General features: G+C 44.1%; 2 protein-coding genes across 4 annotated transcripts; one reads left to right on the top strand and one right to left on the bottom strand.

Annotated features, from left to right (window-relative positions):
* Positions 1–739: 739 nt before the first annotated feature.
* On the bottom strand, positions 740–2139 carry LOC128757901 (relaxin-3 receptor 1-like). Its single transcript, XM_053863526.1, has one exon. It carries the CDS (start codon positions 2064–2066, stop codon positions 873–875), a length of 1194 nt encoding a protein of 397 aa, XP_053719501.1. The 5' UTR covers positions 2067–2139; the 3' UTR covers positions 740–872.
* Positions 2140–5842: 3703 nt separating this feature from the next.
* On the top strand, positions 5843–23181 carry LOC128757635 (zinc finger protein 516-like). 3 transcript variants are annotated; one of them, XM_053863080.1, is made up of 5 exons: positions 5843–6189; positions 17658–19159; positions 20321–21553; positions 21641–21696; positions 21786–23181. In XM_053863080.1, the coding sequence occupies exons 2-5, from the start codon at positions 17839–17841 to the stop codon at positions 21834–21836; spliced, it is 2661 nt and encodes an 886-aa protein (XP_053719055.1). In that variant the 5' UTR covers positions 5843–6189; positions 17658–17838; the 3' UTR covers positions 21837–23181. The 3 variants fall into 3 exon arrangements, with proteins under 3 accessions (XP_053719055.1, XP_053719057.1, XP_053719056.1); XM_053863082.1 differs by lacking the exon at positions 5843–6189 and adding an exon at positions 6230–12331; XM_053863081.1 differs by lacking the exon at positions 5843–6189 and adding an exon at positions 12338–16309.
* The last annotated feature ends 552 nt before the right edge of the window (positions 23182–23733 follow it).

Raw genomic sequence — 23733 nt, 5'->3', positions numbered from 1 at the left:
CACAGAGGAGGTCTCCATGGACATAAACCTCGGAAGACACCGCTGCTCAGTAAGAAACATCTGTCAGCTCGCCTGGCCTTTTGCACACGTCATCTGATCACGATAATTTTAACAATACATTTTTCAGGGAGCGGGAGTTCTTTTTGTCTTTTCTGTCATGATTGTGAGAACAGTTTTAGGAATTGTTCTATTACAAACAAATTCAACTGTTCTATTTTGTATTTAAAAAAAAAAAATCCTTGTTTTCAGTGTGTTCAGTGTTTATTGCTATTTTTGATGTTTGGTTTTTGAACAAGCTGAAGCTTTTTCTGGATTACTTATTATTTATACGCCGAAAATGTTAATAAATGTCGATAGACAGATATCAATGAGTAATCTAAAGTTTTTTTTATAAACATAAACTCGACACATAAACTAGCATAACCAGATCACTGTCCGAAATTTTGCAATAATAATAACAGTAACTACTTGTATAAAGTCACATTAAAAAATGAACTATACCACCATCTTGTGGTGACATTAATTCAAGTCACATTAGGCTTCATTTTACGCTGCAGAACACACAATTGTGAGGTTCATAAGACGAAGTACATTTCTGTCTCACGCATACTCAGATGGGAGGCTTTCACATTACTTGTATGTCAGGTGTTCAGGACTCATAGGGTACTTGGATTGAATATGTTGTGTCTGTACCCGAGTGGATGTTTGAAAGAAACAGTGGCACTGACAGGTTTGTTTATTCAGCAAATCAAAGGAGTCACGAGCATCATGTGATTGTATACAGGGTATCGACATGGACTCATTTCACAGGCATCGAGGAGAGTTATAGGTCACTGAGACACGGTGAGAGAAGGGAAGCGACAGTGAGAGATTTACAGAGAGGAGATAACTGTGGGGAGTGCGAGCTGAGGGTCGTATCTCTTTGTGTCACTCTGTGTGCTCTGGCTGTACAAGTTGTTGAGAGGAATGGGCCTTTCGTTGGCCTGAACTGCCCGCTCCTCCGACTGGATGCCGTACGGAAGCTTGGACGTGAGTTTGAGGAGGATGTTGTGGAGAGCCATGCGGTACTCTTTACGAATCAGGCAGTAGATGACGGGGTTGAAGCAGCTGCTGGTGAACGCCAGGCAGTTAGCCAGCGGAAAGAAGTATGTCTGAGCCAAATAGAAGGACCTGCTGATGTCCAAAAGGTCGAGCTGGATCAGAGCGCCCCACAGGCTCAGGAGGTTGTAGGGGAACCAGCAAGCGCAAAACGAAAGCACCACGACTGCGACGGACTTTGAGATGTCGACTTTTCGCTGAGCATTCCTGCCTTTCAGCTTGTGCCGGCACAGGAAGCGCAGCAGGAGCAAGTAGGAGACCATGATGATGGAGTGGGGCAGGAGGAAGCCCATCAGCACTCGCAGGAGCTGATTTACTCCCAGCCAGGCGGTTCCGACTGGGAATCGGAGCAGGCACGTGGTGTCGTTGGCGCTGCCTATGACGCTCAGATCGGCAAAGATGGCGCGAGGGGCCGCGGCTACCAGAGCGGCCGCCCAGATGAAGGCGGTGGCCACAGGGAAGGTGCGAGACTTGCTGCAGAGCGTGGCGCTGGGCTTGAGGGCCGTTGCTACGAAGCAGTATCGGGTCAAGCTCATTGCCGTGAGGAAAAAACAGCTAGCGTAGACGTTAAGGCCGGTTAGCAAGGACACAGCTTTGCACATGGCCAGGCCAAAAGGCCAACTGTAGTCCAGGAGGGCGTCAACCGCCCAGAAGGGTAAAGCCAAGGAGAGGAGCAGCTGCGCCAAAGCGAGGTTCAACACAAAAAAGTTAATGGTGCCAGTGGTGACGGTGCGAGTGGAGTACAGCAGGACCATCACCAACAGGTTCCCCAACACTCCTGCAGTAGCCACAACAAAGTACACCACCGAGATCAGAATCCGTAACCACGGCGGCCCGTCGTCGGCCATCTCCTGCCAGTCGGAAATACTCCCTGCGTTGAAGAAGGAGTGATTGCAGTAGCGGTCCAGACTGCAGACGTTGAGGATGTTGCGGAAAAGCTCGAGCCTGTCGAAGTCCGGGTCGGACATGTTCACGCTGCACCAGGGAGTCACGGCCGCTGCTGTCGTCGTGGGCTGAAGGATGTGACGTGACGCTCATCAATCCCTGCTGGAAGGAGAGAGGAAACTATTATTGCATTATTGTGGCTGAGGCCTGTGATCCGATTAGTCCTGACAGATAAACACATTAGAGGCCAGTCTCACCCACAGAGACGGATAATCGACTAACAACTCCACAGATACAACAGCAGGACTCTTTCTGGACGGAATTGGGCTCAATCCCTGAACAATAAAAAAAAAAAAAAAAAAAAAGAACAACATCCTTCTCAGTTAAACAGCTCCTCAGTGCTGACACGAGTTTCTCTTTGTACAATACTTGACGTCAAAAAATGTGAATCTTGAAGTTCATTGAAAGCAATGAAGACATTTTTTTGTGTTGTTGCATCACGTAAACAATACACAAAATGACCATAAAGACATTTGCATATGCACAGAATCTTCATTCAAAATCACGGTGTTATCAAAACAGTGTCATTACCAATATATAAATATAATAACAACAGCAATAACGGTCTAATTAAACTGGCGCTTCAGAGTCCAGATGAAATGTTACTCAGACTTAACTTGGGAAGATTTGGAAACACATACCTGCGTGGTGGACTCACCAGAAGGATCTGCCCTCGATCACAGTCACCCGCAGGTCCTCGGAGTTCCTCCCTCAGATGACGCTCCACCCTCATGGCCAGGAGTCAACCTCCACTTACAGGAACAGACATGGGGGTCTGCGCTTACCGGGCCCTGAGAAATCAGAAACTCCAGGTTAGAATGTCAATAACTTTGCTTGGCATTTGCCATAAAAAAAAAAAAAAAAAACAATTTAGGTAAAAAAAAAAGGAATGATAGAAATTGATTTTTAAAGTCAATTTTAAATTGGCTTCTTGATTTTCATCTATGTTATGTTACGTTGTTTTCTTTTGTGATGTCATGTTATGTTATGCTATCTTATGTTTTGTTTTCCCTTGTTCTACGTTATGTTTGTTTTGTTTTCCTTTGTTTTATTGTGTTGTTTTCTTTTGTTTTCCTTTATAATGTAATGTTTTCTTTTGTTTAGTTTTGTCTTCCTTTGTATGTTTTCTTTTGTGTTCATTTGTTTTGTTTATTTTATGTTACTTGTTTTCTTTTGTTTAGTTTTGCTGATTTCTCTTGGTTCTCTCAGCACGTGCTTCCTGCATCAATATAACACTCTTCATCTTTTTGTCTTAGAAGTTACTGGGCTGCAGGACGGCCGATCATCAGATGGCAGAATGAGGGGCATCTTTCTCCTCATACATCTGTGTTAGATTAGATGGAGCCGCAGCAGACATGAGTCTTCGTTACGAGCCGTTGATAGTGGAAAGAACATCAGAGCTAAATGACTAAATGAGATTAGGTGGGAATAGGCGGAAGAGTGTGGATGCTGATTAATATTCCTCAGATGAGGATGCTGGAGAAACCCAACAGAACCATGTGGCTGGAGCCAGATGTTTCACACGTTATATAAGCCGGCCAAAGGACACCAAACAAACTCCACTCCTACAAGGTCCATTGTGAGGGAAGAGTTTGAATTGGTATCAGTTTTTAAAATGCGTTATTACATTATTATTGTTGTTATTATAATAATTATTATTATTACTACACACCCCTATAGGCGCTGTAGTTTAGACTGCAAAGCTGAGTGCATGACCAATTCTTGACCAAACACAATCCTTGTGAGGACTGTATGACATTGCAGGGACTTTTGGCTGGACCCCACGAGGTTAAGTCCCAATTTGAGGATGAAGACTTCAAAATAACTGGGTCACTATAATTGGGTTTAAGTTTAGTTCAGAGTCCTGGTTAAGGTTAGCCATGTGTTCTGGAGGGTTTAGTTAAGGTGAGAGGCTGGGGAAAGGGTTATGGCAGTGAGAAACCTCACAATGTCCCCACAAGGATAAAAAAACAAACTTGTGTGTAGGCACATTTTGCTATACTTGTGACTACCAATTCTTAGCAAGCCACTGTGTTGTGAGGACATTATTGCCGGTCCTCACAAGGTTTGGATGATGACAGTGTTCATGACAGTAAGGACGGGCTCATGAGGTTTCATGAAACAGTGCCCTGATTTTCAGAAGCCACCAGGTGGCACTGTTTGCTGTAAAATGTTTGGACTTAAACAACAACAGTAATGCAATGAAACCTCATAGTTTCTAAACCTAAAGCGCCATCTAGTGGCCTCTGAAAGTTAGGACACTGTTTCATCAACATTGCAGTACTGTTTGATGATACCTCATCTACCCATCAGTAACATATGTTTGTAAAGCACCTTGCTTCTTCAGCAGACTTTTTTCCACCATGAGGAGTTATTGAGACAATAGCAGTCTAATCTCCGTCACACAATTTGGGACAATGGCACTTTTTCCAGCTCCAAAAAAATAGAATAGCTGACATTTTGTGGTACTTCGGAACCCTTCTTATATGATGGAATTGCGTGTTTTTAATGAATAAAACGTTCCTGTGTATACTAAACAGCGCCTTGTGCTCATCCTACCGTGAGGCGGTCCCTCAGCGCCCCCTATTGACCAGCTGCCAACGAACCTCAGATAAGCTCAGTCTTCCTTTTTTTTCCAAGTTCCAGGTCAAGACAGGAAGAACAAAACCGAGCCTGTCCTCCTGTTAAACAACTCGGATGCTTTGCAATGAAAATAGTCTCGGGTCAAATCGCTGTGGTATAGTTTTTGTGTGTTTTGAATGCAGCGCATGAGCTGATGTGGACAGGGAAATGGCAGAGCGTTTGTCGCCCCCTTGTGTCCAAAAAAAGAAATAAAGGTTTGCTTGAAACATTTTTTTTTTAAATGATGTGATCATTAAACGTTCTGTGGGACAGTTAAATAAATAACAGTTCCAAGAGGGATTTCCAAAATTCGATTTCACCGTCAGGTCTGGCAGATTTGCAGAGAACCAGAAGCAGCCCATCAAGAAACCCTCATGACGCCATGAGCCTGACTTCTGCCTCCTGGCTCAGCTCCTTTTCTCCCACTGTTCATCCATTGTTGTTGTTATTCATCTGCCGATGACACCGGACCTTCTGCACTTGTAAAGAGAGAGAGAGGCCAGAGAGCTGACTCAGCCATTTATCAGAGAGAGAGACTCACACAGCAGATGCTGGGTCTCTGCAAAGGAAGTGATCAAGTGAGGGCTTCAGGGAATCAGAGCCAAAAGTCTTTCTAATATGTGTCGACCAGGAACCAGCTGGACATGTATCTGGCCCGGGACTCACTGGAGGTCCCACTTCCCCCTCTCACTGCTGCATTTCACAACATGAATGAAATGGTTTGGACAGATTTACCAGGCCTGAACATGATTCTTGAACGCAAGTGTAATAGACTGATATGAAATTGATAATAAAGCACTTTTTTAAAAAATAGAAATGTGATACGTAATCTTTTGGTAACCACATTCACGTGTTGAATTGACGAAGTCTTATTTAAAGTATTGTTTAAAAAGTCGCTCTAACAAGTCCATTCACAACCGAACACGCGCCAGAATGAAACTGTTTGGCTCCTTGTTTCATGGGAGACACCGTGTGATTTAAAGGACGGACGACATGACACACGTGTGTGATGTCTAACAGCGAGTTAAAACCATCAACCAATCGTCTTTGCAAATCTAACTGACCGCCTCTGTGGTGACATCTGAGGCGCGCTGCTTTATTCTCGAGACCTTCAAAGCCACTTTAACGTTATGTTCGTCACTGTTTTTCACTCGCTTCTCCCAATCCGCCATGAACGCATCTGCGCGCGCGCCTGCTAATCACCTCGCCGCGCACTGGCTGCACACTCGCCGAGGCAGAGTCTCGCGCGCGGCCACGAGACCGCTCGGCGTTTATAAGCGTTAATAACGTTTGACGCGTTGTCGCGCACGTCACTCGCTTCACGAGCCTCCGCGTCTCAGACCGCTGCAGGGGGGCGATGCGGACGGAGAGCGCGAGATCAGGTGCCGCGCCGCTGTGATTCAACTTCTCGCCGAACCCCGCCGGAGGTCCGCGCACCCAGCGCTCCTCCGTGACCCGCCATTGTTCCATCCCTGACGGGACTCCTTCCGCTGCAACCTGCTGCCGTCCCCGCGCCAGTCTGAGGTGAGTCCACCCACCGGTTGGAACCGAGCGGCTCGGTTGGACAAGTTAGTTTGGGAAACTTTTGTGTGGCGCCTGTGCGACGCAACTCGCCGGGCACCACACGACTTCTGGCTCCGGGACCATTAGAATTATGAGCTGTGTGTCGGTGGTGGCGCAGCTGTGGGAACAAGCTGTCAGAGAGCAACGCTGTCAGCACGCGAACTTGCAGCGAGCGAGTGAGGGCAGGACGGGACAGACAACAAGGCTGCCATTGTGGCGGATCAGCGATGGATTAACAGAATTCCTCTTCTCTGCGAGCTTGTCTCTGTGTGGAGGTCCTACATCCTCGGAACCGAACCTCTGCTGCCGGTTTGAACGCTGGACCTGGGACCAGAGAGGCTGATGTGGGATGAGTGAGCAACTGTGGTCGGAACAGTGTTCGAATCAAAGACACTGGTTCTGAGGCTTAAACTGGGGATTAGCTAACATTCGGATGCTAAGTGTTTATCAGCTGTACAACATCCTGCACTGGAGACTATTGTTAGTCCATTGGTTCCAGCAGGAGACACACCAAACCGTGGAGGCCCGACCCCACGGATACATGCTCACAACAAGGCCTCATTCAGCGACTGTTGTAGTGGTAACTGTGGTGAATCCTAAGACTATTAGTAGAGCAAATGCAGATAAATGAGAGGTGCATCACTGGATGTGCTGAGTGTTTAGGGAACTCCTGTATAATCTCCAATAACCAAGACATTTCTTTTCTATGGTTTAAATCCAGGGTGTCCCAACTTTTCACAGGGGCCACATTTGGTTGGACAAAATGAATGAGTATTGAATTAAAGAATTACAAATAGTGAATGTAACAAACCAAAATAAATAGCCTTTGATTTCTAAATAACACACGGAATTTCCCAAACATCATGCAAATCTCTTTAATTGATTTGCCAAACTGTGTCCCTTCTTAACAGCACAGGCAGCAGTGGTTGTCAGGACTTCGGATTAGCTTGGCCACTTCACACTGTGGTGTTTGCATTAGACGGATGTGGTTTTGTCAACAAGATCTGACATTTATTAAAACATGTTGTCTCTGACTGACAGTACTCTGAGGCAAGTTTCCACATAAAGTTTGATCAGGCGCCACAAATGGCCCCCAGGGCTGACTTTGGACACGCAAACAAAACATGATGTCAGTTTTTTTTTTTCCATAGAGATTAGATGTCATTTCTTTGTCCCACAGTGGGGAAATTCAACAATGTCAGTTGTCTGTTTTGTGAAACAAGTTATTATTACATTTTATTATTTTGTTGGTTTCAAAGATCCAAGTTCCTAAGCTAACAAAGGACTCAATTTGGGGTCGATTTTAAAGAGCTGAGGCTGCAGGGATATTCAAGGCTTTGTGGCATCATCAGTAGCTAACTATCTCTCTATACATTATGTGAACAATTTCTTAACTTCTTCTTCAGAAAGGTTTAGCGCATACTTGACTTTCTGTAAAAATCAATAAAGCACAGCATCATGGTGTAATATATCCTGATGCTATGTATAGAACTATAGATACATATAAAAAGTCGTGATAGGTTGGTGACGCTTCACGAAACATCATTTTCAGAGCACAGAAGGTGGCGCTCTTGGTCTAAAAATGATGTGAGGTTTCATTGATCTAGATTTTAGAGCAGAGAGCGCCATCTGGAGAACTCTGAAAATGAGGATTCTGTTTCATGAAGCCTCACTGGCTCATCACTAAAAGGTTCTAAAGCGATCATGATTACTTTTGTCTACTCTTATTTATTAACGTTCTTCAGACCTATTTTCCATTTGAGCCTTCAGAACCAGGACATGACATATCCATGATTCTAGATTGGACACCATGCTGAATTTTAAGAAGGGAGATGATTTAACTTTCTGGTTGACTGTTTATTTGCTGATTTTAAATATGTGAGAAACATTTTTAAGCAAGTTCTCCAAAGTGCAACTGACATTTACAGCTAGAATATAAACGTGGCGTAAGTCTAAAATAGATCCTGTGGTCCCCGTCGCTGTACTCAAGCATGTGTTGACAATGTAAAAACAATTGTCAGCTACACTGTATTTGAAGGATCCCAGTGTGCCAAGCTGCTAGACCCAGTTCAAATGCAATGGAAAATCTGACACTCAACAGTGGCACTTTGAAGTTTTTTTTGCGACTAAATTTGGATTTGATACAACAAGTGTTTTGGTTTATTTACCTATCTGAGACCGCATGTGAACTGGGGACCCCCCACCACAGGGCCAAACAAACTGCAACATGAACAAAATATGCCAGATACTTCACTAATTGAACTTAAATAAATAAAATAAGTGTCTGTCCTTGATCAGTTCTTGAGCTATAGTCGTCGTGCGTCAAGTGCACCCCCACAAAAAAGGACAAAAACATGTCTCCAAGTGTGAGTCTGTGTGCAAGCTAAAGCCACTGCTCCTCCTTATTTCCCCTGGTTCACGCTCTGGTCATTCCAGGTTCACCTGTCGCAGTCTGAACTGATGCTGAGGACTTTCTCACAGTAAGTCTTCATCAAAGAGCTACCTGTTCCTTTGGTGTCGACATCAGCATTTCAATGACTCCCCAGTAGTTCCTCCAACAAATACTATCACGAAGAATATCTGCCGACCCACAGTGTCTCTCTCTCCAAACGTGTCCTAATAACAATAAAAATGAGAATCTTTGGGTCAGTGATAAGTCTCCTCAAGCTTTTGTGTCCAACTCTAGATAATAACACATCAAAGCCGGCAACAAAAATGTGCCGAGTGGTGGGGTCCAGATGGGCTTCGCCTCCCAGGCTTACAAAAAGCTGCTTCTTCATCATCATTGCCGTAAACAGCGAAGGATGTGGGAAGTCGTGCCTGCTGCCTCTGTGGTGGGGAAGTGGAGGTGTGATGTTGAAGCCCGGGCTCATTTCGTGTGGATTGTTTAATATCAGTCAGACACTTGCACGTCCTGCACAACATGTGCCATCGCCGGACCCCCCCATCCCCCTTTATGTGGCCATCCAACATGTGGGGAGGTAATCCCAGCTATTAGGGTAATCTCCTCAGCAGTGCGATCAATAGGGGAGGTTGTGCGGCAGCTAACCAGACTGGAGGAGCAGGGGGACCAAATTTGTGCCGAAGAAAAATGATTTAATCACAGAGATTGGGTCAGGAGACCAGGGTCTGGACTGGGAGGGGGAAGGGTGCAGATCGGCCACAGACAGACAGGAAGATGTGTGAGGTCAGGCCATCTCCACTTGGAGTTTGAGCTCCCTGTTGTGTTAATGGAGGGCCACATTGTTTCATATTCTCCACTGAAGAAAAACAGCTGCTTTAGATACTTTATGACAAACAATGGCACCACGGTTGTTTCAGCCACTTAAATGTATTGTGGATGAAAAGGACAAAAAAGTGTGACCCTGAATAAACCATGCGTTTTAAACCTCTTTACTGGGGAGACAGGCCCTCGAGGGATTAGTGCTCACCCCCGAAAAAAAATCCCAAACATGCCTTCAATGTGCTGCAGGTACCGCCACAACAACAGCATGGTGCATGTAGACAAAAACAGGACTTAAAAAAAGTTAGCACTCAAAAGTATTTTCAGATATTTGTTTATTTTCAGCAGTTAATTCTAACCTCATGTCCCTGCTTGTTTACAATATTTGTTGATTGATTAAATGTTTCAGATTGGAGATTTTATTAATGAGATTAATAGTCAATATGGCATATTAAATACTTAAATGATGAAACCATTAATAGTGGACAAGAGATGTCTCAGAAAAAGTAGCAAATTTTAATGAGATAAAGGAATAGAAAAGGGGGAAAACGAATAAGTTATTAGACATTATTTAAATGAAACAAATATTTTTGTTTTTCCTTTTTTTTGCGATTAAAGTTTTTAATCTCAATCGCACTAAAGGTGAGTTTACTCGCAATAAATGGCATATTACTCACACATCTGTTCTCTAACTTCAAGTAAAATTTAATGAACACATGAGCAGCTCTGACACGATTAAAGTTATGCTGATCTCTATTGCCAATATAATTTAAAAATGAAAAATATAATATAATTTGCCATATGAATACACACCATCTGTGACCGACATTCATGCCCCACCATTCCTTGATAGTGATGAATCATTGTTGACATGATTTGTCATGGAAAAATGCACCTGCTTCAAGTCTCTCGTGGACGAGCGGCACTGCAAATACGAGAAAAATGTCCAGATGGAAGATGGCAAGGATGAATAAGGTGCTCACAGATCCCTTCTGTTTGGCCCCGTCGAGACAGAGAGAGAAGAGATTGGATGGGTCGGAGGGAGTCGGGTTACTATAGCACCATTCTACTCCCAAGAAGCGCTGGTGTAAAAGATGCAATAACCCTATGGGAAACCTAATCCAAACCCTGCTGCCAGCTGTCATTCTCTCGCCAGGGCAAAATCGCTAAGCAGGTCTCACCTTACCCTTGTTCAATCGTTGCCTTAATCATAGCAGGAAGTAGTATATTTCAAACATGTTCTTCAAATCCACCTTGTAACCTAAGAGTTTTGATCTGGAGCGCTGAGACCACACAATTGAAACACCAATGTCAAGGGTTTTCTTTTCTTCATCAGAACAGAAGATTGTTGTTTAAAAGAGTTCTATGAAGAAGGTGCAACACATAAAAACCCAGTTAAATAAAATACCCTTCTATATGACCAATTAATACACATATTTGCCATGATTTACTTTTTTTTGCGCAGTGTTCAAAATTCTAGAACTTGGGGAAAGTCATTGAAAAGTGTCTGAATTAAGGCATTAGTAACGTACGAGGCTGGATACAGGTTTTTTCAGTTTCCATTTCAATGCAGAATGGTATCTTAGGTAGGATGTAGTCATAATACAGATGTTATTTTGTTTTTTAACTAGGGAGGTGACTTTAACAGATGCACTTACATTAATAAATGACTGACAAAAATAATGAATTAATCCAAATAAACAGAGTTGTTATGTATAAACTTTCTTTTGGTAGGAAGGCTTTTTCAATGCCTCAATTCTAGGTGCTGCAATGTGATGTTATAACATCCATGATGTAGGAGTCTAAATGAGATCATGCTGTTGGATTGAAAATTGAATTTTAAAACAGGATACAATATTTTATATAGAAGACAATATTTTATATTGTGCGGGATAGAAGCACAAAAAATGTCCTGTGCTCTTACTACAGCCAATAGTTCACTCAGCACCGGTGCACTTCAACCCTTTAAGATTGTCTTGTACAGATTCAACTTAAATTTGATCATTTTGTTAGATATTTTTGACTTAGACTTTCTTTATTGCACAAAAACATTATATTATATTATGGCAACGAAATTTTGATCTGTGGCCTCCGGTTTCCAAAAACCAAAACTATATGACCAAATTAAATAAATATCAGATAAATACCAACAAAAAAAAAAAAAAAAAAAATATATATATATATATATATACGCACCAACAAATAAACAGTATTGCAGCTATTGTCCAACGTTCAGCAACCTGACAGCACCAGGAACAAAACTGTTCCTGAATCTGGTGGTTCTGCATCGGCTGCTACGGAAGTGTCTGGCGGTGCATGTTCAATAATCATATTGAAATGTGATTAATCACGAGTCATTAGTTCGAAAACCTCAAATTAGAATTTTCTTTTAACTCAAGTACCAACTCTAGTTTTAACATATCAAATGGGAAAAAAAAAATATTTAAAATTTGAAATCTTTCCATATTATTATTATTATTATTATTTGTAATTTGTGGCCTTCATTTCAATGACAAAAGCAGCCATTTCAGTCACTTCTTGAAACAACAACAACGGAACAAAGCCATCTGTGTTGCACTTATTTCTTCATTTGTTGTTCAAAAGCTTTTAAAGCAAACATTTTCAGTCAACTTCGCTGAATTTCCCCACTGTGGGACAAATAAAGGCCATCTATTCTAATGTAATATGTATATATATGATTCTGATGTTTAGCTATCAAATTCCAATACAGGAAATGCAGCGTTTCCCTCATGATATAAGATAATAGTAGAATTTGACAATGTATTCTTGCAGCGCCTTTGATCCTGATAGCATACCTTTGAAGACGTGGATAAAAACAAGTGCATGCTTTCAGAAGCAGTTCAAGAGCAAGCCGTGATGGTAGGAACAGGTTTTCACCTATGATTTGTTGCATTGTCACCTGACTGCATCTGGTTTTCAGTTGATTCATTTCAAGACATGTTCTGTGGTTACTCCTCCACCCTGGTCTCTCTAGTGTGAGGACGACACATTTTGTGATGCTCTCAATCTCCAAGACTACTGCAGGGGTCAACATAGTTTTTTGTTATCGAGCACAGATATTATCAGGGGCTGTGTGTTTATTTATTGTTGACTTTTAAGTTTGTTTTTAAATGTTTAATTTATGGCTCTATTCATAAGGTGAAGTCCTCAGTAATAAGCTAAATCACCTCATATATGAATGTGAACAAAATGGCTGTGGCAGCTCACACACTAAAGGGACGTCGTGACCTGTGACACCACTGTCTCAGTCCTAGTTCCAAAGAACAACATGGTACGGGAAAAGAATCCAGACTAGGGTGTTGAGATGTGTCGAACTTGAGATTTTGATCAAGCCGATAAAGGCAGGGGCCAAACGATTGAGGGACATAAAGAGAGAGTCGGTGCGAGTCGGAGTTGACCTTGCCATGATAATCTAATCCCTGTTGAGAGCGCTTTTTTTAGAGAGCAAGTTAATGCCAGCAGATTATACTCCAGTGTCTCCCACACCAGCCAATCCACACTGTCAGGAGAAAAACAGCAGAGATTCCTCAGACCTCCCACGGAAGTAAAACACTGCATTCCCTATTTCACCTATCGAAAAAAAAAAAAGGAGAAAAAGTTATCTCTTCATCTTTGCTTCTCTGCTCGCTGGTAGCAGATGCTAAGCATCTGATGTCTGAATTTTTGGAGGTGCGGGGGGGTTATTTTTAGATGTGGTGACATAAAAGTCCGCTGCAGGTAAACCGTCTTTACTCTGTTGCTCGCTGCACAAAGGGACGCCCGTGATAAAAGGCCACTCATTGAGCAGCTCATCTAATTCTATGAAGAGTAATCCCTGTACGTGTTGTGTAACCGAGTGGGGAGATGGACCGGGAGGGGGATGGGGAGGAACGTGTGGAAGTTTGTCTCTGAATGTTGAGCTTGTGCTTGTCTAATCTGCAAGGTACATCAGACTACAGTGTAGCTGCGTGTTTTTCTCCTGCCATTCCCTCATTTTGGGAATGATGCCGCAAGGTGTCGGGTCCGACTTTGTGTAGGTCTTGAGGTGTGTGTTTAGCTTTAAAGCATTAACAGCTCGGGATGAGCTCAAGTAAAATGACTGGTGTGTTCAAACCAGTGAGGTTGTGTGGGCGATATCATGCATCCACTCTTGTGTTTACTGCATGGATTATATACAGGGGTTGGACAAAAGAATGGAAACACCTTAAAGCTGTTTTAGGTGTCTCCATTATTTTGTCCAAACCCTGTAGATATAGTGGGATGAGTGCTGTTTTTTTACTGTTATTTTTTTTATATTGTACTATTTAAAATAGATGTTTATTTTATTTGGAAATTGACTGCCATTTTCCTAATTCTATGATTTAATTCAAAGCTATTGAAAAGAATGCGTGTTCAGAGTTGCCCACTTCAGTGAGAGATTTGATCTCTGCCTAACAGATGGTTACAGTCAGAGTCAAATGCAGCAGCACCCTCTCCCACACTTGAGATTTTCAAATAACCTAATTTTATCGTCCTGCAATACATTTAAAGTATTTCCCGAGGCCATCATGCTTTATTTGTGGTCTTGGCTCATATCCATTGCCACACAAAGCCGGGAGGTTGACATTATCTGGGGAAATCTTGGGGAACCCTTATTCGAAATTCACTGAAATACTCCTCTTCAAATACAAACTGTTGCTTGCGGGGTGTTGTGATGTTGTAATTGTGGGTGAAACTGTGTACAACTTTTGAATTGGGGTACGGTTGTATCCAGCAAATCTACTTCATTCTAGATAAAAAAGGCAATTCCATTTAAAAAAAAACAATAATTGTCTGTACATTTTTTTTTTATATTGCATATGTAGCACGGACTAAAAGATGAAAAACAGATGACAGTAACATAGAATAAGGGGTGTGTCCCATTAAAAAAGCCTTCAGTGTATGAAGACAACATTTGGCAATTCCTGTGTGGGCATTAGATTCGTTTCATGCCTGACTTGTGTTTGCAGTTGATGAAAACAGACAGGATTATTGGACACAAAACAGTGGATGCGAGGTGAAGCTTAGTGAGTGACTGTGGCTTTGAAAACCAGCATAAGGACAGTCACATGCTATCTCCAGTCAGGGGTCTGCTGGCACCGGCTTGGTGCTGGTCGCTGAGAATATTTGGATGACTTCAACACAGTCATGGGGCACACACTCTCCTGGTTGACTGGTGTGCAGGATGCTTGTTCGCATGGTGCTGGGCGTTCACACGTCTGAATTTTTCATGGTGCACTGACATACTATACATGTTATTTTGCCACTTCCTGGCCATGTTTTCCGTCCAGATTAAATCATAATTTTGGCGGCAGCAGTTAGTTATACTTGGGAATTCAGTGGACCAAAAATAGCATTTCAAGTTATAGCAAAATGTCAATAACACGGTGCGAGCAAAAGTGTGTCTTCTGAAAACCATAGGGAAAAATGTTATTGTGGGGCGATGCAGTGGCTGAATCTGGCTTTAGTTTTATTGGCTCGCTGACAGAAGACGCTGCGACATTTAATCAATTTGTTTTTCCATCTTTTCCTGGTCCTGGAAAATCCAGTCAACCCTCTGTTTCATGGCACCTCTGTGTAAGACTTGAGATTTTTTTTGTTTTTCTGGAGGAGAAATATCTTGTTCATGATTGATGCTGTTGATCCGTTACGGACGATTGGATTTCATGTCTACTCTGGCCAAAGAAGGTTTCAGGATTCCTGAGTCAGTGTTGAGCAGGATGCTAGCTAGTCGCGTATAAATGACTGGAATGGAATGAAGGATGTTTGTTTGGATGATACAGCGAAACAGCAAGCCACCGCACTGTGACAGCAGTGGAAACTCGTGGCTGCAAAACTGGCTCAGACTTCTTTCACTGGCGTCTTGGATACAATTCATTTCAGTAAAGGAAGCACCACAGTGGGTTGCATGCGAGCTGTTTTACTGCACTGCTCTGAGTGAAATCGTGGATTATACTTCTTTCCAATTCCCAACGGGGACAAATTACACCCACAGGTTTGGTGCAGAAAGCAGACTCTTCTGAGAACACACATCTCAGCACACTGGCTCTCAGCATCAGTGCCCTGGCCATAGGGAGTTTGTGCTGAGCTAGTTGGGACGTCAGGATGAATCAATGCGAGGACAGCTGACTGGACATGCCTATTCATCTGCCAAAGAAAAGAGAGAAAAGAGGGAGCGAGGGATTCTGAAAGATATGAGCTCAGCCCCCCGGAGCAACGTGTTTGGCGATGTGCATTACTTTACAAATCTTCCAAATAGGGCTTTTTACCGTGATGGAAACAAAACAAGCACATATCAAATGGAAAGTGTGTGGGGAAATATTTCATGATTTCTGTGACGATAAATCTGAGTTAATCCCTCAAAACAGCGGAGGATGTGATGAAGCCGAATGATGCAGATGCATGTAGCACAGAGTGAACACGGCTGTTTTGACAAAGACATAAGCTCATACTGTAGTGGCGACTAACTCCATACTGACGGCCCGTTTACTCCCATCTGTTGCCCTCAGCTCTGACTTTATCCCCATTGTGTTAACTCATTACATTCGCCTTAACCTTAACCTCTTAATTGCCACCCTCGAGTTTCTCTCCCACTTCCTCCCCCTCTCTCAGAGACAGTGTGCCACATTGGCCAGAGACTAATCTGACAGCGTCTGACTAGCAAACACCTGCCACGTCCAGGGAAAAAAACCAAACAAACCCAAAACCTCCTCCTCCTGCAGATCCACGACCCATTCCAGCGCTCGCGGAGCAGCACCCGGGCCCACAGGCGGGCAGATGCGTCGGTGGATGTCGAGACAGATAATTAGTTCGACAGCCTCATCGTGCTATTCAGCGCAAGTGAGTGTGCACCTAGATCTTCTTCCCATTTGCGCTGACAATACCAGCCGGAGCGGTGTGTTATTCTGCCTCCTTGCCCATGTCGAGGCAGTGATGTGTATTTTGAGGCCTCTTTCCTTCAACAATAACCCGCTCGACCCCCCAAAGAGGGGTGGAGGGCCAGACATGAGGCGATGTGACAGTTCTGGTGCGGCCGACACAATAGCAGGTTTTTCTCCTTACTACCCCGTTGCCTGTGCGCCACCGAGTACTTTCTTTCACGAGACCCATTTGCCCGAGGAACTTTAAACCGCGTCCGCCTGTCCCATTAGCAGACGCCTTTCTCCCGTAGAGCTCTGAAACCTCGTGGTGTGACCACACCGACGACGACTTATAAACTTTATGTCTGTGTTCCTACCATTTTTCTCTGTGACTTTTAGCGACAAAGTTTGCTCATAATGGATTATTGATCGGGGATTAGAGTGGACTGCCCTTGAGGGCTCATCCCAGTTCACCAGGAATGAATACATCTCTTCATGCTTCACCTCCCACACTCAATTTAGACATGGGAGACAGAGGACACAATCACACGAGCACGTTTGAGACACAAACCCACGCTCTGTTGCATACACACAGGCGCCCCTCCACGAGTGAGAGACAAAGGTTTTTTTTTTTGGGGGGGGGTTGTTCTGGGTATCTCTGGTGGTACAGACAAATGAGGTTTTACTTTTTAGAGTAGCTGAAATGCACAAACTCTGCTGCTGTTTTTGGTGTTCTTCACAACTTATGTTAACCCCCCTTTGATACACCAATGTGAATTCACAGCACTGGATTCGGGTTATGTAAAAATGGGAAAAATGTGAAGAAGAGTTGACTAAAGAGTTTGTGAGGCAAGTCAAAACTCAAAATCGTAATCTAAAAATATTCCAAGGTTGTGAGTAAATAGTAGATGTGCTGGTGGTGAGATCGGACAGCGGGGGGAAGTGTGCAGTTATTTCCTGCCTGTATTGTTTTGTCTTTTAAGATGAATCATGACTCAGTCATGACAGGCTACACTTCTGACATCAGTTATTTTATATAGAAAAACTCAATAAAAACATTGTTTTTTCTTCAGTGAATGAACAAAAGTTGACTAATTCAAAATGTTTTTATTGTCAGACAGTTCTTCGTCAGTACATAAGCATAAGAGAATCACGCCATTTTGTCCTGACAAAAGTATCAGTTGTTTATTGCCTGACCTCGTGTTTAAGGGACCGAGTTCCCAGTCTGTTGTTGAGCTAAACTGACATAGATTGGTGTGAAAACACAATATGGAGGTTGAAAAGAGGCACAACACCACCAATGCTGACTGGTGTTTTGTTCTTTGCAGGTTTCCTGTCCATGAGATGTACGGTACTACAGGATCCACATAAATCCCTTCAACCAGCAGGATGGGAATGAGAGAGTGACTTTGTTTCCTGTGATAAACATTGTGAATTTGGACTGAGTGAATCCAAGAAAAACACTTTTAAATTCTGCTCACCAACCTGACAAGGAGCTGCTGAAAAGCAATGGAAACGGAAGAAAGAGACGACACTTTGAAGGGGGCTGCTGACATAAAGGAAGACGTGGAAGAAGATGTGAACTCCGGACACACTTGTGGAGTGTGTGGCCGCACCTTTCCGCTTCTTAGCTCTTTGTCCCAACACATGAGGAGACACACCAGGGAGAAACCGTACAAGTGCCCATACTGTGATCACCGGACTGCACAGAAGGGTCGGTTGAAGGCCCATATTCGAAGCCATAAACTAGGATTGTTAAGCCAAAACCTCAGTGAAAAGGAAGCTAAAGAGGAAGAGGCTGATGCTCAGGTAACGCTCGAGCACGACCCTGAGAGCATCAGCACAGACAAGCACCAGGCCGTCAATGGGAAAGTGAAGAAGAAAGTAACCAAAAATGAAGTTCAGAGTAAAGCGACAGTCACAAGTGTTGAGGTTGACCCCAAAGCTGACGCTGGACCTTTTACTTGCACTATTTGTAGCCAGGTTTTCCCTCAGGAACTTCTTCTCAAGGCACACATGAAAAGGCACCGCAGCACCAAGGATCACGGTTGTCGAATTTGCGGCCGCAGATTTCGCCAAGCGTGGTTTCTGCAGAGTCACATGCGCATTCACCGGATGAAAGGGCAGCTGAAAGACGGCAAAGGTAATGATCTGCCCATCACCATCAACGGCGTCCTCCAGGACCCAGCATCGTTGATAAATGAAGAGTGCCTCTACGAGCTCTGCGTCATCTGCGGTAACTTCTTCCCAGATCGTGTGGCTCTTCAGACGCACGAAGACCTGCATAACTCGAACTCTGATCACAGTTTTGTTCAGAAGCAAACTCAAAATGAAAACCAGGAAACCGAAATAACCCAGGATCTGTTTTTGGAGGGTCTGAATCTCAGGAGTGTGAGACCAAGAAGTACGCAGGAGGACCAGCGTCCAGGCCGGAGAATAGTCGAGCTGGATCCCATTTGCAGCTACCAGGCGTGGCAGTTAGTCACCAGGGGGCGACTCATGGAAGCGTCTGAAAAATGCCTGGGTTGGGAGGAGAGACTTGCAGATGCTGATGTAGCGTATGACACAGAAAAGGGCGAGTACATCCCTCTGAAGCGCGAGCGGAAGAGGAAGCAGATGGAAATTACAACCTCGAGCGTCAAGAAAAAGAAGACCGATACAAGTCCGGGCAGCGGCGCTCAGCCTAAAGTGGCGGAGAAGAAGACTTTGCAGAAGGACCGAATCATCTTGAACGGACTTGGCCATGCGTTTTACGAGGCGCTGCAAAATAGGAAGGTCAAAGAGGTCATCATTCCACCCAAAAAGTCCAACAAGTTCCACGTCAAGGAAGGTGAGTGTGTGGTGAGGTGCCGAGAGGTGAATGAAAGGTGGGCTGTGTTCTTTATGTGTTGTCTGCTGCTTGAATAGAAGTAGTACTCCATGTTGTTGTCTTAACTGACAACAACATGGTGATGCTTTGTGGACGTCTTTGATCTTTGTTGTGTATTGTAATGTCTTTGGTACGGGTCAGTGTCTTTGTTGTCAGTAGGGACTAATAAAAGTCATCTAATCTAATCGAGTCTAACCAACAAGGACAGTCGTGTAGGGAAGTTTGAACCCCAGCAACACCCGAAAAGCCAAACGCTATAGTTTAGGAAAGGGGGACCTCTGGTGGACAATAGTGTGTAAGCCACTGAAGGGCCCATGCGCTGCTCAGGTTATGTGCGCTTTATAAAGAGGCCTGAATTTTTATAGTACCACTTAGTGAAAAGCGTGTTTGACAAGCTATGAAGGAGAATTTGATGTCTGTAGAACGTCAGTTCAACAGAGTAGATCCAACTCAACCCTGCTGGTCGAGTAAAGCCCAGACTGTGTGATTATATTTGAAGTCTCGAGTTTCACTGGAGAACTTGTTGTGACATATGATGAGGGAGGCTGAGTAAAACCTTAGCTGGGCTGTGAGTAAAGAGATCCGACGCCTGGTGGGAGTCAACTTCATTGGTTCCCACCTGTGTTGCCTCTTTTTGGATGTTGTGGAGGTGGTGGCATTTTTCAACAGTGTTCTCTTAAGCATCTTAGAAAACCACACGTGTCAAACTCAGGGCCCGTGGGCCAAATTTGGCCACACAAGTTGTCGTGTGTTGCCCCAAAGAGCTGGAAGTGTATTGGACACCTCTTGTTATCTATTGAAGGAGGTTCAGTTGTGCACTGTTCAATGAATACATTTATTTTTGAGGCCGTGACTTGGACTGTTTTACACTTTGGCTCCATGGCTGATTTGAGTCTTACACCCCTGAACTTTACCGTCCACAATGTTTTAAGTCCTTAATAATTTTCACAAAGCTGCAGAGTAGTTAAAATAAGTGACATTTTTGCAAACTACTCCATGTTACTTGGTAGCTGCTGATTGTTATTTTAGCTTCAATTGATGGGCTCTCTGTGGTTGACTTGTACAATGCACTGATGTCATGTCTTTCTGATCCTGATGCGTGTCGCCTGCTTGCCTTGACAGAAACACACTTCTTCTGTGAGCACTGTCACTTCACCTCCAACGATGCCTCCCTGCTCAGGTCCCACCTGCTGCTGCAGCACCAGGACCTGCTGGCGCCGTACAGCATCCACAACCTCAGCCTGGACCTGGGACCCACTGGCCACAAGGCCTCCAAGTACATGGACTACCTTAGATCCCGGAGTGTGTTGCTGAGTCAGCCCTACTGGAGTCCCTACTCGTGTCCTCCTGGGCAGAGTCCAGCAGAAGCAAATATTAAGACGGAAAAGTCGACTGAGCCTGAGGACCAAGTGCAAGGTGGTACTAGCTGGCATTCTGAAAGTCTTCTCAACCTGTCTGTGTCACCTGTGAAGACAGAAGACGTTTCACAAAGGGATTCTGACAAAGCAGGGGGCTTAGTGAGACACCAGTGTCCTTACTGCTCGCACACGTCCCACTACCCCGAAGTTCTGTGGATCCATCAGCGTGTGTCGCACAGGGTGGACAGCGGGAGCACTCTGGCGCCCAGGTGGGCTCCATGTGCGAGCTTTAAGAAAGTAAAAGCAGGAGGTCAGAAGTGGAGACGCACTGGACCGCCATCCTTCCTGGAGGGCAAAGACTGTCCAGCGTTACCAGCACCCCGGGCCCAGCGCACGCAGCCTCCGGGCTCAAAATCCCAGAGCAGCAGCAGCGTCAAGCTAGCAGCTCCCAAAACTCAGTCGCTCGCTCCAAAGTCAAAGCAGCAGTCACAGTCCTCTGACCACTCGAAATGCGAACGTCCATCGCAGAAGAAGACGGGCGACCCGTCCCCGTCAAGCGTGGGTCATAGCAAAGCTCCCAGCAGTTCCTCAAGTACTGTAGTGAACAACAGCAAGAGTGTCTCGGCTCGCACCCCTGCCAGCTGCCCCAAGAACAAAGGCCAAAGAGCAGCAGTGGAGTTTCCACAGGAGGGTCTCGGTTTCATGTTGGCCAGAAGCCACAGCAGCGCGTCCTCAAACACAGATAGACCTCATCCCCGTCGGCACTCATGTGACTCCGCCACAGGAGCCAAGGGTCCCGATCTGTGGGCATCCATGAGCACCTGGGGCCACAAAGCTTATCTGGAGCCCATGCTCTTCGCTCAGGGAAAGATTGAGTCGACGGGAGAAATGCCAGTGGACATTGATATTGTGAGTCTTTTTAAAAACTACAGTCCCCACGAGCTGGCGGCTCTGTACCAGCAGTGGGGGTTCATCGACCCGCGGCTTGACCCGCACGGTAAGCAGCTGCTTTGAAGGCTTTAATGTTGAATGTCAGTGCAGACTCGTGAAATATGTATGGGTTAAAAACCTTTATCTCCCACAGCAATGGTGCAGCTTAACGGACATTTTGGGAATTCCTCATCAGAAGGTTCCAAACAGGTACGTCTTCTGAGCTTTGATACCACTCAGGATTGTCCTTGATGCACGTACAAGTCCATCCACTGACATCTGATCCTCCTCTGCTGCAGGTGAGCAGCCGCTCCACGTCCTCCTCAGGGTCCCTTCATAAAGGAACATGAAGTTTCCTGACTCTGAAGTAACCAGCCATAAGGAAGGAATATGCACACGACATGCACCGCGATCAGTCAGCCTCCGTACTGTTCACGTTTCACTTTCATTTCAGGTGTGTTTGAGCGCTTTTTGCTAGATTGTAGATTTGTTTGTCACCCAGCAAAAATGTGAGAAGTCGTGAATAGAATGACAATCCCAAGATGACAATCAGAGGTGGTCATGACAAACTTACTGTGAAACATTTGTATATAATGCAGCAACAAAATGGAAGAGGAGGAGCTGCCCGATGACTTCTACTGACATCGGAATAAATGAATAACTGCTCTTCCTGGTCCTGCAAACTTGTGACCAAAACTGATGGCACGACATGTGAAAATCTGCTACATTCATTCTTGTTAGTACAAGGTCCCAGACTGAGCTTAACTTCAGCTGATCACAGAGTTAAACAGCTGAAATGATCATACAAGTAGGCAGAATTTAAAGTGAAGGAAGATCGGCTTTGTGTTTGACTGTAGATTACATAGATGTTTTACGGGTGCCACTGGTCTGAACGCTGCCAAACCCGACCCAAATAAAACTGAAGAATGCAGTTATTAAATCGCCACTAGAGGGCGACGTTGGATCGTTAAAACAAATGAAACAAATACATGATGTGTTGATTTTATTCCACTGTCTTGCTGCAGCGAGCCTGTCTTTCCTGATGTAAATGGTACTATGGAAAGTACATTAGAAGTTCAAGTGTATCCAGAAGTAGAGGAAACTAATCTTACCAAACAGACGTCCTCCTCAAAACACCAAGTGTCTTTACTTCTGCAAGGTCAGCAAACTGGGGCCACATTCCTGAAAATGAAATTTCAAACTTTCAAAATAAAAACAGTTGGCGCCGCCCTTTCTTCACTAATGATTTAGGATACTTCACACACAAAATTTCCTTTTGCTGCCACATGCGTCCCCATTGTTCGGCCTCTCATGTAGCTTATGAAGCGTAGTTTAAAATCTCCCATAGATGAAGAGTCTATGCATTTAGAAGAAAAGCCGTGGACTGTGGGGACAGGAGGATGCAGCGTTTGTATTGACTTTCGTATGTTTGAAATTTGTTTTTTGATAAGTTCTTCACGTGTTATTTAATGTGTACTGTCCGATGAGGCGCTCCTCGGTACTTGATATTTGTAGCCACGGGTGAAAATGTTGACACTCTCTGTGCAGATTTGAAGTATACTTCACAAACACTGTGTAATGCTGTAAAACAATGTTTGCATCTATATTTCTACTTTCAACTCGTCTGCATTTCATCTAATTGTACAAAGTTCCAAATAAAGTCACAGAACTGTTGGTGCAGAATCATGGGTCTCTGCGTCTGGCTGCTGTTCTGCTTCCTACAGGCAGGTGGCAGGCGAGGTTGACAAATGAGTCTGAAACGTTTGACCGTTGAGTTCATTCACCAGTGGATTTGCGTTTCTGTGTATCTAAAACCTTCACATATTTCGGGGGGCAGTTTAAAATCAACACTCCACAAACATGTGGTGGACTTATTTGGCTGATTTAAAAAGGAAAATATATTGTTTTATTTGTGTGTATTATACTCGACTTTTCTGTGCCATCACACATTGCCATTTTGCAGCGTTTTTATATATGTGGTGTATCACTATGATGTCATTCTGGGTCATAGACAACAAATATAGACAAAATCTCGTATATTTACAGTATTTACATAGATTATTTTACTTATTTAAATTATTTATGCATAAAAATAATGTTAGCTATCCCTTGATATATAAAACAATTTTCAATTATTAAAGGGAAATTCACTGAAACAATGAAACAAAGATCCATAAAAAGACCCCAAGCAGCCAGGGGTGATGAATAATGCTAAAATGGAGTGGGAGCAGAAGACAAAGCATTTGA

The sequence above is a fragment of the Synchiropus splendidus genome, chromosome 4 (assembly GCF_027744825.2).
Source record: "Synchiropus splendidus isolate RoL2022-P1 chromosome 4, RoL_Sspl_1.0, whole genome shotgun sequence".
In the NCBI taxonomy this organism is placed as follows: Eukaryota; Metazoa; Chordata; class Actinopteri; order Syngnathiformes; family Callionymidae; genus Synchiropus; species Synchiropus splendidus.
This window is presented reverse-complemented; position numbering and strand designations above follow the sequence as displayed.

Excerpts from the sequence above, each read along its gene's own strand:
- LOC128757635 (XM_053863080.1), top strand. The coding sequence starts at position 17,839 with ATGGAAACGGAAGAAAGAGACGACACTTTGAAGGGGGCTGCTGACATA. Across the intron at positions 19,160-20,320 it reads CAAGTTCCACGTCAAGGAAG|AAACACACTTCTTCTGTGAG; the intron begins GTGAGTGTGTGG and ends TTGCCTTGACAG. Across the intron at positions 21,697-21,785 it reads CATCAGAAGGTTCCAAACAG|GTGAGCAGCCGCTCCACGTC; the intron begins GTACGTCTTCTG and ends CCTCTGCTGCAG.
- LOC128757901 (XM_053863526.1), bottom strand. The coding sequence starts at position 2,066 with ATGTCCGACCCGGACTTCGACAGGCTCGAGCTTTTCCGCAACATCCTC.